At 43.4% G+C, this 14,609-nt stretch overlaps 1 protein-coding gene across 1 annotated transcript in view; it reads right to left on the bottom strand.

The window, feature by feature from the left end:
• Positions 1–14,609, bottom strand: part of LOC149435234 (kinesin-like protein KIF13B) — a gene marked incomplete at its 3' end in the record, with an annotated part of 253,576 nt that overhangs the window by 137,195 nt on the left and 101,772 nt on the right. Inside the window, exon 11 of the mRNA XM_089662874.1 lies at positions 8,242–8,454. Coding sequence (XP_089519000.1) covers positions 8,242–8,454 — 213 coding nt within the window. The remainder of the gene's footprint in view (positions 1–8,241; positions 8,455–14,609) is intronic.

Below are 14,609 nucleotides of genomic sequence, written 5' to 3'. Positions count from 1 at the left end.
ACCTCAAACACAAGAATTGAAAGACTCTTGGCTGGCTACAAAAAGCGTTTACAAGCTGTGATACTTGCCAAAGGGGGCAGTACAAGATATTAACTCTGCAGGGTGCCCAAACTTTTGCAGACGCCATTTTTTTGTTTTCTGTTATATTGAAAGTGTAAATGATGGAAATAAAATCTAACTTTTGTTGACATATTATAAGAATGTCTAATCTGTAATTTGATGCCTTTTGGAGATTTTTCCATCTTTCCTTGGCTTCTTTATGCACATTAATACAAATTTTTAGCTGGGGTGCCCAAACTTTCGATCCCTACTGTATATATATTATACACATATTATATACATATATATTATACATGCGTACATATTTGTACACCCCTTGAGGGTTAGGGACTGATGTGAATGTTCAATATATATGTGTAAAGCGCTGCGTAAATTGACAGTGCTATATAAGTACCTGAAATAAATAAATATATACACACACATAATAAAAGTTAAAAAAGGTTCAAGCTTTAGAATTTATTTGGCTTGATATACACAATTTAGCCAGCTGAGGGAGCCCTACCACCACATATGAGAACACGCACAAAAAATGAAATGCGGTAAGAAAAATAAAGGGACTTTTTTTCACGTTTCGCAAATGTACGTACTTAAAAAATAAAAAGTACCTGACCAGAATAATATTTTTCTACCAAATGTCCCTGTTCTAAAAAAAAAAAAAAAAAAAAAAAAAAAAAAAGGTCAGTAGACATAATGGGGTTTATTTACTAAAGCTGGTACACACAGACTCTTGTGCACCTGGGCATGGTAGCCAATCAGCTTCTAACCTCAGCTTGTTCAATTAAGCTTTAGCAATAAAACCTGGAAGCTGATTGGTTTCTTTGCAGAAGTGCACAAAATTCTGAGTGAACCAACTTTAGTAAATAAACCCCAATTAGTCTCCGTTTCCAGTGTTTCTCCCCACTCCACAAATGACAGTTCATGTAAACGTCGCTCTGAATATATTCTCCATACAGAGAATATTTAAAAAGCGCTCACAATGCTACATTCCTAGGTTTATTTTTTGGTTTTATAGATGCTGTGATTTTACCTTACACCTGTCTGGAGAGTATGGGATTCAGTTACCATTTACAAACCGTGGAAGTCTGGAAGTGATGAGTACAGATGTGACCGATGTAGATAGATCTAACATCATCCATCACTGATGAATCTTCTCAAAGACTGGCTAAAAAGTGCTAAATTCAACCTGAACAGATGGGAGTGGAAAGGTGGTTTAAAGTGTGAAAGGAGGTCAAAGTAAAAAGGGTCCCTCATCTCCCCAGAACTCACCTTTCCTCGTTTCTGCACTGTTCAGCTGCTAGGTCCAGAGGAAAGAAAGCCCTGTGTAAGCTCCAAAATGACTTGTTGGAGCTCATACTAGGCTATGGGTTCCTTCCTGACTCCATGTCTTAAGAGCCTTGTGATTGATATAATACATTCACATGGCTGAAGGAGCAATACTGCTCACCCATACCTGGATTTGTCACTGCACTCCAGCTGGATGAATGGAGCAGCAAGGCAGCGATATAAGGTAAATCTAGACAAATGTACATATTCACCAGCACACCGTGAATCTCCAAATATGGTCCAGAGAGGTTTTTATTGCAATGACGATCACATCACAGAAGTGCAACGTTTCAGAGCAATGCAGGACCTCTTCATCAAGCATGCGATGTCTGATGTCATCACATGCCTGATGAAGGGGTGCAGCGCGGCTCCGAAACGTTACACTTTCTTCTGTGATGTGATCGTCATTGCAATAAAAACCTCTCTGGACCATATTTGGCGGTCCACTGTGTGCTGGTGAATATGTACGTTTGTTTATGATGTTTCCAGTCCCAGCTGGTAGTCGCTACAGCACCCACTATTGAAGAGCCGTGTTTCCAGGAATGTGTGCGAAGGGAATATAGACAAAACAATAAGGTAAATATAGGCTGCTGGGGGTGAAGGGGAAGGGGGGCTGCACTACTCTTTTCCTTTGTCCCAAAAGGGGAAACTGAAGGGTCACTTTAACCCTTGCCTACCGGGCACTTATACCCCCTTCATGCCCAGGCCAATTTTCAGCTTTCAGCATTGTCCTATTTTGAATGACAATTGTGCGGTCATGCAACACTGTACCCATATAGAGCTTCACGCAACATTTCACACAAATGGAGCTTTCTTTTGGTGGTATTTACTTGCCGCTGGGTGCTTTATTTTTTGTGCTATAACAACAAAAGAGCAAAAAATTTGAAGGGGAAAAAAAAGGTTTTCTTTGTTTCTATTATAAAAGTTTTCAAACAGGTAATTTTTTTTCCTTCACTGATGTGCGTTGATGAGGCTGCACTGATAGGCGGCACTGACTGGCAGCAATGACTGGCGACAATGCTGGGCACTGACTGGAGGGCACTGCTGGGCTGCACTTATGGGCATTGGTGGGTGGCACTGGTGGGCACTGCTGGGCTGCACTAATGGGCACAGGTGTGTGGTACTGATGTGCACAGGTGAGCGGCACTGATGGGCACACTGATCATCAGTGGCCTGATGATCGGTGCCGATCCCTCCTCTGACAACTGCCGGTTCTTGGCAGTACTTTCCCCACACTGTGACAGCGTGAGGAAAGTGTAGCCAATAACTGGCAATTGCATTTCTCGGAAATCAGTGTCATTGGACACGGCTGATTCACGTGGTAAAAGGCCGCTGTGATTGGCCTTTTACCATATCATGTGATCAGCTGTGTCCATAGGACACAGTGATCGTGGAGATTGCCAGGTGCGCGCCCAAGGGTGCGTTCTAGCAGGACGTCATATGACGTCCACCCAGAACTGGCCAGCCGCAGTGAAGCCGTCATTTGGCTATCTGTGGTCGGTAAGTGGTAAAGTCGCCGCTAAATTTCTTTTTTTATGAGTGTTCTGTTCTGTGAGAGACAAAGTACATGTAGTCCCATCTTCCTACATATGGTTGTGGAAGGATAGTGTGGTCAGACAGGATGACCGCCTATTTCTACAGCCATCCAACAACGCAGCTATCAAGGAGGCAGCTGCATTGATACAGTAGCTGGTGCTCATCTCCAACCCCAAGCACTTTCCTGGGACAAGCACAGCAGGAGGAATGCAGAGGAATGGGTTGCATGTCATCCTCCCTGCTGCTTCCTCCTCTTGCTTTTCTTGGACAAGTACTTGCTGCAGATAAGTGGCAGCTATCAAAGCAGCAGTCTCCTTGCTAGGTGTGTTGTTGGACAGCCATGGCGGGAGGGCAGGTGTCTTGTCTGACCACAAATCTAGTCTTCCACAGCATGTAGGAAGACGGGACCAAGGACTACGTGTATTAAAAAGAAATAAAACTTATTTTTTAAGGTCTTTTTAAAGTTCCAGAATGGACATGTTATGGCTTTCTGAATACCACTACCCTCCTGACTGGTGCTCTCTCCTGTACTTATCATTCTAATAATCCCATGTGAACTGGGCTTAACAGTGGCAGCCAAGACATTCTAAAATACTACACATCTTAAAAAAATATTCTGATTCCACTAAGAATCCACTAGGGACATAAGTCCAGACACTGCAAAGAACGCCTTGTCTAATGACACAAATACCTCTGAACACTATTAAAGCTGAACGGTCATCGCTGGGTCTCTGTTCCTCTCTATGCAGTCAGGAGATATCTGGTGAGAGGTGCCAGCAAGGTAGTACATAGCTTCCTGCACATATCACAGCACCCTGCCTTTAAAAGCCCCCAGCACGGATCCAAGCAGTGGGCTGGCTCTTGGGAGGAGTTATGCAGAAATCAAACCACCCTGATAGGTGGATGTCAGTTTGGAGGAGTGGGCGTTCCTAGGCAAGCTGTATTTGCATGCAGACCATCCTAGGTAATGCTGAGCCTCCATGATTGGATTAAATAAAATCCAATGAAGGAAAGGGGAAGGATAGGGACAATTAAGCAAGGGGGGAAAAAGCTAGATGATGCTGGATGTCCTCCAGCCAGGAAATGAAGCAGGCTCTATCTGACTTGATGCAGCTGCTTCTAATGCACATCATGAGAAGCTCACAGTGTGCAGTGAAATCAGAGTAAGCAATGTCAGGAAAGGAACCTGTACAACTGTGTGAGATGAAGGTAATGCTGGAGATCAGTGTTAAAATTAAAGTTCACCTTTCATAACATGTTACATGTTACATCCATAACATGTTATGAATGGACCGGCCCAGGGGCGGACTGACAACTCATGGGGCCCCCGGGCAGTAGGGGATCATGGGGCCCCTGTGTCCTTGCCCAAACTCAAAAAAGCCTATGAAAAAGGTACCAGGGGCATCTCATGGGGCCCCCTACTGACCCCAGGCCCTCGGGCAGTGCCCGAGTTTCCAAATGTTCAGTCCGCCCCTGGACCCGCCCCCACTCCCTCACTTTGACGGCTAGTGGGAGATCTTCTCCCGTTAGCTGTCAAAAGTTTTTAAAAAGTCCTCTGTGAATGAGAAAACTACAAATCCTGACAGCCTTAGGCTCTATGTACACGGGACACTTCTGAACGATGGAAACTGACTGCTGGAAAACGTAGATTAAAAAATGTCAGTTTAGCCGCGTTTATGTGTGTTTGCGTTTAGAAGCGTTTTTAAAGATAACCTCAGGACACCTTCCAAAATGCCCCGAATGCACTGAAAAACAGTCAAAATGTAACTATTTCAGACATTCTGAGAGAAAGAGAGAGAGCAGAAGCAGAGAGAGTAGTATTTGTTGAGATTAGCGGTCTTTTTTTTTTGTGGTGTTTGGATGTGTTCCAGCTCATTTCTCTGCAGAAATTATTGCAGCAGTGTCTAACGTATTTTCTTTCATGCGAATCCTCAAAGTATGGTGTATCGGGTCCATTTGAGTACCGGGAAAATACTTTGCATGCATTCTTCATGATGAAAAAAGGCTCTGGACAGCATCTGGAAATGGAGGCGTTAAAAAAAAATCCAAACGCAAACGCTTATAAACGCAGTTAGCCGCGTTTATAAACATTTACAAGCGCTGATAAAATCTACTCCAAAACACACGTTTTCTGCGTTCAAAAAAACAACTGTAAACTCAACTGCCTGTAAATGATATAGTGTACATGGACACATAGGAAAACATTAGGGGGAGTTCAGGGGCTGCTGAAAAAAACGCTGAACAGATCCTAAACGTGAGTTTATCAGCTGCAGTGTACATGAGCCCTTAGCGGCTATCACCTTGTAGTTCTCAATGAACCACCACAGCACTGTTGGAGCGACATGGTAGTTCATGGATTCTTCCTGTCAGTATATCTGCTTGCCCATACATCCAGTACGGCAGTGGTGTATTTATGTTTTGTGCTGCCCTAGGCAACACAAAAATTGGGTGCCCCCCACGGAGAGAGCCTGACATTGACCAACAACAGCCACCTCCCACCTGAGAGAACCTTCCACTAACATTCTTCCCCCCCAGCTCACCTTCACAGCTCAGGACATCCCCGGGAACGAGAGTTGGGCTCTCCGTACACCATCAAGCAGCCCCTCTCGGATCCCACCTGGTCCCCATGCTGCATGTATCCCTTCTTCTGTCCCTTCTTCCAGGGGGTGGTGCTGCCCCCCTAAAAAATGCTGCCCTAGGCAAATGCCTTGTTTGCCTTGTGGTAAATACATCCCTGCAGTATGGCAAGCAGATATACTGACAGGTCTGCAGGAGACCTGCATGGCATTCATGATCTGCTGATCGCCGGTGCAATGTTTTCCAGGCTCCTGCAACCAAAAACAATAAATGCACATTTTCTTAACCTGCAAAAAAAATGTGCATTTAATATTTTTTTGTCAAAAGGTGAACTTATCCTTTAATAGTCTGGACTGACTTTGGTATCAAGAGGTGTTTATCTTTGAACAACATAGTTTTTGGTAGGTCTTAAGCAGGCATCTCCAAACTTTCTAAACAAAAGGCCATTTTACGGTCCTTCAGACTTTAAAGGAGGCCAAACTGTGGACACTGGGAGAAGAAAAGGTCCTAATCTCAGAGGTAAAAACAATGCCCCATTGGTGTCAGTGAGAGGAATTGTGTCCCTTTGTTGATGTCAGTGAGGAAGTATGCTCCGTTGTTGGCATCAGTGGATGAAATAGTGCATTAACCACTTCAAGTCCGGACACTTTCACCCCCTTCCTGACCAGGCCAATTTTCAGCTTTCAGTGCTATCACACTTTGAATGACAATTGTGCGGTCATGCAACACTGTACCCATATGAATTTTTTATCATTTTTTTGAAACAGATAAAACTTTGTTTTGGTGATATTTATTCACCACTGGGATTTTGTTTTTGTTTTTTTTGCTATACAAATGAAAAACTCCAAAAATTTTGCAAAAAAAGTGTTTTTCTTATAAAATTTTGCAAATAAATAACCTTTCTTCATAAATCTTGGCCAAAATGTACTTGGTTATCTTTTTAGCAAAAACAAAAAAAAATAACCCAAATTAGTTTATAACCAAAAATTATAATTTTTCAAATTTTTTTTTTTACATTTTTATATTACTATTTATGTTTTGTTTTTGTTTTTTTTTTTTTAAACAAACTGTCACCCTAGCAGTACAGTGTCACCATAGTGACACGGTACTACTTGTGTCGGGTGATGAAGATTTTTTTTTTTCTTTTTTTTTTTTTTTTTTTACACGGATTGCTTTTACACCCATTAAGGCTGTAAAAACAATAATTTCTCCTTCTCTCTGGTTGCATTCTTGCAGCCATTGAGAAACATTTTGAGAGCTGTGATTGGTCAAAGCTTGTCACATGGTACAAGGCTGTTGTGAATAGCTCTGTGATCATTCACAGATTTCACATGTAGTAAGCAATGATGTCAGAAGTCACATCTTGCTTACTACTATTCATGTGATCGCTGATTGGCCAATCAGTGATCACATGATTGGGACCTCACACAGAAGTCCCATACAGCGATCAGTTTTTCCGCTGTGTCCAGAGGACATAGCGGGCACTGGATCACGGTGCTGCGCGCTCCTAGGGAGCATGCACAAGCAGGGAAGCGGGAGGACGTTTATAAACGGCCACCCGCTCCTGCACTGCTCCCATCCAGCCGTTTATGTACATGGGCCGGATGGGAAGTGGTTAAGGGCCAGATAAAAAACAAGCAAGGTGCAGCATCTCGCCCATGGGCTGCCATTTGGAGACAACTGGTCTAATCAGGTAATATCATGTACGGCTATCTTAATGGTAATAATTTCATAAACATTCATCCAGATTTCAATCCTATGAACAGCTAAACAGAACAAGGCACCCTACCATCAACACCTCAGATCATTTCAAGGTGCCTTGGAAACTGTCAGTGGTGAGATACATTCAATTCTGTTTAGGATATTGAAAGCTGGTTGAATGGTTGGTCCTTGCCTAAAGGTTTCCATTAAATTGGTTGTAAGCCTTTCCATATAATCAGTGAAGTAACTGGCCTCAGGTGGTACAGAGAGAGAAAACAAATTGTACACAAGTTGTACCGGTTTATCTGCAGTTTTCTCTACATCTGTTCAAAATGCAGAATTTATAAAGCTTGTCTGAGAGTTCAGAAAACGGGGTGGAGAGCTGAACTTACACACTGCAGAGCTCAGTGAAGAGAGCTCTGAGAGCTGACTGGAGAGAAAAAACACCCCCAAAATTGAGGCTGTCAATTTGCTGAAGGCCCCTCCCCGGCACCATATTTCTCTTGGAGTCAGGAAAACTTGACTGAAGTGATTCATGCTGATAGCAGAGGAACGAAGCAGCAGACAGAAAAGGCACTTAGTGCTCTTAACTGAGACAAGTACACACTATAGAGGGATATGCTTTGTTCATGTTTCATGTCTTGAGGTTCACAACCACTTTAAAATCTAACTGGCTACATACACAAATGAAAATATTTTATGGGGCCACCACCTCCCCTTTGGAATGAATGGCAGTGAAATGTGCATGTGCAGGATAAAGAGGACCCTGAAGGAGATGCCTTTGGGAAAAAGGGTTGTTCAGCTCTGGGCAGGGGTGCACAGTAAAGGTTGTTGTAATGGGGGATAATGTAAAATAACATTTTGGGTACACTGCATGTATTTTGACAATGGGCTATCCTACAGGGAAGAAGGTATGTACTGCCCGACCACACTGTGTAGCAGACACGTACTCTTTCAGCTTTAAGCAAATACGTTTGAGCCATATAATTGGGAAATCTATGTGCCGATTGGCTCCCAGTTACAGAAGGTCTGAAAAAGTGTCACCTCAGCCTGCGTCAGCTGCTCCCGCAGCTTCTCCACCTCTTCTCGCAGCTCTCGGATGATTCGAGCGTTGGGGTCCTCGTTGACTACGGCGTGGTTGACGATGTTCTTGGCCCTGTCGGCATAGCGCAGAGTGGAAAGAGTCTCGTCGTAGTTATCAGCAGCAGGGCTGACTGTGGCCACCATGGCAGTTTTGCTGTTCCCACCAAGACTGTCCTTCAGCAACAAAATCAGAAATGAAGATTTAGGGATATACTGGAATGAAGATCTGAACATAAAACCAAAATACACCAGAACAAAGATCTGAACATACCTCACTATCAGTAATTAGGCCGAGTTTATCAAAGTTATCTGAAATGTTAGAATTGCCCCATTAACCGAACGTTGGTCAGCACTACTCCCCTGCTAGTCTGGAGTTGCAGGACTTTAATCCTACTGAGAACCCTTATTTGTAAGTTCTCCCCCCACCCCCCGTGTTTGTGTGGTGCTCCATAGCAATCCTTCCATATTTCAGTAGGTTAGTGATCTACTCAAAGATTCTACTCCACTCTGCCACATTTATTAAAAAAAAAAAATCAATATACATCCTTTTAGGTGTCTTTAGTCTAATCATGTGACAAGCACGGTCCTCAATAATGCAGACAGGTTCACGTAGTAACCTGGCCACCAATCTCTACATCATTGTGCTATGATCTGAGGCTAGTGTGATGGTCCACCAACACGAGGTGTCCATGACAGCCTGGGCTCATAAGAGGTGGGTTGAATGACATTACATACGTTGCTGTGCGATTCACTTTGAATGCTACCCCAAAACACTATGGTCAAACACATGCATTGTAGCATGCCATACATACTGTAGTGCATTACAGAATTTGCAGCATGTCCAATTTTAGGGGCGCTTTGGTGCATTGGCAGCCCATTCATTTCAATGACCTGCCTTACTGCAACATGCATTTAAAAAATGTAGATGGGCCCTTCCATCCCATACTGAAGACTGTATATACAAAGCCCAAGACACACTGTCTACACACACACTAAGTCACAAGAACAACTTCAGCGCAAGGGGTGAGTTCTGACACTAAAAGCAAGGTATTGCTTCCATCAGTGGTGCTCTGATGCTCAAAGAAACACCCCTCAGTTAGATCACCTCTTAGAATTTGAACATTTTCTTGTTTGACTGGTGTTAATTTGCCTTAGAAAAGCCAAAGTAAAGACACTTATACGAGATAAATGCATTTCTATTTATGATAGAAGAAAACATATACAGAGCGATTCAAAAAGGATGGTGCAAAAGTAAAGCTGATTTATTCATAATGGAGTGAACCTAATAACTGTATTAACATGAAAAGACACATTAAAGTGTCACTAAACCCACATCATAAAAAACTACTGGTATATGGTGTATTATTATTATTACTATACAGTATTTATAAAGCGCCAATAGTTCGCTCAGCGCTGTACATTACAAAGGGGGGGCAGAACATGTGACAGAACAATACCAATACAATGCAAAACATGAGGGGATTGAGGGCCCTGCTCTTTCAAGCTTACAATCTAGGAGGGAGGGGATGGTGGCACAGGAGGAGATAGCTGTGGGGGATGGAGTGGTAGGAAGAGTGGAGGAGGTCGGCAAGTTAGCAGGGGGTGGGGTAGGTTTCCCTGAAGAGATGGGTTTTCAGGGTGCACCTAAAGAATTACGTGCTGTTCACATTCATTTACTCACTATGGGATTCATTTTCTGTAATCTGCAAAAAACCTGGCTGATCCTGCTGTTCTTTCTCTTTCTCTATGTCCCCAAATGCAGTTGGAGATTTTGCAGAGCAGTGGGGGCAGCTTCTGCACATGCTCAGTTTTTAGTGCATTTCTATGCTGAGCATTTCCTTCCTATCACATCTGAGCAGCCTATGTGACTATAGAGTCAAACATGTGGGTGTATACACAGTGGCAAATGACAGCCCACTTCCGCCTTCCTTCTCCATGCCTACTAACCAGCTAAACGCAATGGGGGCGAGATATTACATCTTGATTGATGGAGGCTTCACTTCACTGTTTTTCTAAGACAAAGACTGGAGGGGTGTGATACAGCCTGTGACTGACAGAAATCCACCCACACCATGCTATTGCCAAAAAAAAAAAAAATATTTGATTTCAAATATATATTTTATGACGATTTATTACAGTTTATTAACCCCCTTTATGCCGGCGCCTCCCAGCCTTTTAAATGTTTCAGAAGCCAGGAGGTGGGGTGGGGTTTAGGGTCATGTGACCGCCGTGACGCGTCGTCACGGCGGTCACATGATCGGGAAAAGTCCCGATCGAAAGAGGAGATCGGGATCTTTCCTCGAGTACTGGACATGTGTGCTGAAAGCATGCAGGGCGCGCGCTTTGTAATAGAACGCAAATGTTCAGCCGCTCGGCGTCTAGGCCCAGACACCGGAAGGCCGCACATTTGCGTTCGGCCGGCGTGAAGAGATTAATAATCCTTATTTCACTCTGTATCCCAAAGACTTATTCCTTTCTTTTTTTTTTTTTTAAACTTTGAACATGTGACCAGCAGCAGAGGACTAGAAGCTCCTCTGTCATTGTTTCCCTGCAGACAGGCTGGTAAAGAGCTGGGTCATGTGACAGCTGTATATCGATTAGGAAAAAGGTACTTTTTTAAAATAAATGAATTACAGAGCCATCAGCCACATACAGAAAGAGAAGGGAGAATGTAAATGAAACAGTCTGTGTTTAGTATCACTTTAACTCCCCGAGTTTTACCTCTGCACTACAAATGTTCAATGTGAGACACGACAGATGTCCAGACGACAATCCAGCTCTGTCCAGACTCATGCCAGTATATCTTCAGATATTGATTTCACGGCTTCCGTGATGCGTCATTTCAGGTCGTTCAGGCCCTGTGGCATGGGGGCTCATACACAGGTTTGACGATCGCTAGAGCGACACTGATGAACCATTCTTTCCCGTTTGGCCAATCCAATGTTCTGATTCTGACATTTGTAGTGCAGAGGAAAAATGTGGACAGGCAATGTGTCTTTTCATGTTGATACAGTTGTTATTAGGTTCATTCTGTTATTCATAAATCAGCTTTACATCTGCACCATCCTTTTTAATTCTCACAGTGTAAGATGGATAAGATAGCTATACAAGGAAGAGCAATAGCCTAGCCTTGGCCAACTGGGCATAATTATTATTATTATTATACAGTATTTATAAAGCGCCAATAGTTCGCTCAGCGCTGTACATTACAAAGGGGACAGAACATGTGACAGAACAATACCAATACAATGCAAAACATGAGGGGATCGAGGGCCCTGCTCTTTCAAGCTTACAATCTAGGAGGGAGGGGATGGTGGCACAGGAGGAGATAGCTGTGGGGGATGGAGTGGTAGGAAGAGTGGAGGAGGTCGGCAAGTTAGCAGGGGGCGGGGTAGGCTTCCCTGAAGAGATGGGTTTTCAGGGTGCGCCTAAAGGAGAGGAGAGTAGGTGATAATCTGATGGGTTGGGGCAGGGAGTTCCAGAGGATGGGTGACACCCTGGAGAAGTCCTGGAGGCGGGCATGGGAGGAGGAGACCAGGGAACTAGAGAGAAGGAGGTCTTGTGAGGAGCGGAGTGTGCGTGCTGTAATCTGGCCCCGATTACAGTGCATGTCACCATCAGTGTTCCATTACATGCCAAAAGGTGTTTAGTAACGTTAAGTCAGGGCTCTGTGTAGGCCACTCAAGGTTTTCCACATCATACTGGTCACACCACATCTTTACAAAGTTGACTTTGTACACAGGAGACCTAGCTATCAATCGGCATTCCACTTCATCCCAGAGGTGTTTATCACCTCTGATGTGCAGGTCACTTGATTTCCTCTACATTAAATTGGTCATACTATGTCTTTATGGAGCTGGCTTTATACACTGGGCACAATCATGCTGGAACAGAAAAGGGTCTTCACCAAACTGTTACCACAAGGTTGGAAGAGCAAAACTATCTAAAAAGTCTTTGTATGCTGTAGCATTACTAGTCCTCCTCACTGGAAATACCTGAACTTTATTATTTGGAAAGGGGTTCCTCATACTTTTAGCCATGTCGGAAACATACAGCCACTAGTGGAATACATAACTGGGGAATTAATTATGCTTCAAGCACCATTATAAAGGCACGAGTGGCATGCGCCATATCGACTAAGCAGATAAACCGGTTTCAGGTCTATCTGCAACATGCCATCAATTTCTTCTTCAGAATGGAAAAGAAACTGGTTGGTTCTGCACCTAATGAAAGGATTAATGACAGATTTCAATATAAAAAAACTGCTACGGGTCTCTGTCAGACTGGACTTGGGGCATGTCAACTGTCTACAGATACAGGTGAAATAAAAAAAAAAAAAAAATATTGTGCAAAAGTTCATTTATTTCAGTGCAGCAACTTAAAAGGTGAAACTAATATATGAGATAGACTCATTACATGCAAAGCAAGATAGTTCAAGCCGTGATTTGTCATAATTGTGATGATTATGGCTTACAGCTCATGAAAACTCCAAATCCACAATCTCAGAAAATGAGAATATTGTGAAAAGGTGCAATATTCTCGGCTCAAAGTGTCCCACTCTAATCAGCTAATTAAGCCATAACACCTGCAAAGGGTTCCTGAGCCTTTAAATGGTCTCTCAGTCTGGTTCAGTAGGAATCACAATCATGGGAAAGACTGCTGACCTGACAGTTGTGCAGAAAACCATCACTGACACCCTCCATAAGGAGGGAAAGCCTCAAAAGGTAATTGCAAAAGAAGTTGGATGTTCCCAAAGTGCTGTATCAAAGCACATTAATAGAAAGTTATGTGGAAGGAAAAAGTGTGGAAGAAAAAGGTGCACAAGCAGCAGGGATGACCGCAACCTGGAGAGGATTGTCAGGAAAAGGCCATTCAAAAGTGTTGGGGACTTTCACAAGGAGTGGACTGAGGCTGGAGTCAGTGCATCAAGAGCCACCACACACAGACGGATCCTGGACATGGGCTTCAAATGTCGTATTCCGCTTGTCAAGCTGCTCCTGAACAACAAACGTCAGAAGCGTCTTACCTGGGCTAAAGAAAAACAGACCTGGTCTGTTGCTCAGTGGTCCAAAGTCCTCTTTTCTGATGAGAGCAACTTTTGCATCTCATTTGGAAACCAAGGACCCCGAGTATGGAGGAAGAATGGAGAGGCACAAGGACCCAGGGTATGGAGGAAGAATGGAGAGGCACACACTGCAAGATGCTTGAAGTCCAGTGTGAACTTTCCACAGTCTGTGTTGATTTGGGAAGCCATGTCATCTGCTGGTGTTGGTCCACTGTGCTTCATTAAGTCTAGGGTCAACGCAGCCGTCTACCAGGAGATTTTGGACCACTTCATGCTTCCTTCCGCAGACGAGCTTTATGGGGATGCTGACTTCATTTTCCAGCAGGACTTGGCACCTGCCCAGACTGCCAAAAGCACCAAAACCTGGTTCAATGACCGTGGGATTACTGTGCTTGATTGGCCAGCAAACTCGCTGACCTGAACCCCATAGAGAATCTATGGGGCATTGCCAAGAGAAAGATGAGAGATATGATACCGAACAATGCAGAAGAGCTGAAGGCCGCTATTGAAGCATCCTGGTCTTCCATAACACCTCAGCAGTGCCACAGGCGGATAGCTTCCATGCCACGCCGCATTGAGGCAGTAATTGCTGCAAAAGGGGCCCAAACCAAGTACTGAGTACATATGCATGCTTCTACTTTTCAGAGGTCCGATATTGTTCTATGTACAATCCTTGTTTTATTGATTGCATGTAATATTCTCATTTTCTGAGATTGTGGATTTGGGGTTTTCATGAGCTGTAAGCCATAATCATCACAATTATGACAAATCACGGCTTGAACTATCTTGCTTTGCATGTAATGAGTCTATCTCATATATTAGTTTCACCTTTTAAGTTGCATTACTGAAATAAATGAAGTTTTGCACGATATTCTAATTTTTTGAGTTTCACCTGTAGTTCACTTGCATCTTTATCTTTGCAATAAATACACTGCATGAGTCCTGCAGGGTTATCAGCCATCCTCCTCCCTCCTGCACTCAGCTGGCATGGGCACAGCATAGAACAGGTAGCAGATAGCTCATTATTAACAAAAGGATCACAAAAGTTTTCAATATAGAAAACTAGGCTAGAGCGGACCTCAATCTGCTCCATTTTCCCAGCTTTGGAAAAGTGGTGCAGGCATAAAGCCTGTGTCCCTCTTTGCTTATTCCCTCAGTGTATCCGAGGATATAAAAACAGCAAGAATGTAAAATGTGAAAAATTTTTATTTCAACTGTTACAAAAGAAACTGTGTGTGTACTCATTGTATGTCATGATATAAAC

Source organism: Staurois parvus, unplaced genomic scaffold (assembly GCF_062004578.1).
Source record: "Staurois parvus isolate SC_StPar_1 unplaced genomic scaffold, SC_StPar_1.0 ptg001573l, whole genome shotgun sequence".
Classification (NCBI taxonomy): domain Eukaryota; kingdom Metazoa; phylum Chordata; class Amphibia; order Anura; family Ranidae; genus Staurois; species Staurois parvus.
Note: the sequence above shows the minus strand (reverse complement) of the source record. Positions and strands in the feature narration are given on the sequence as shown.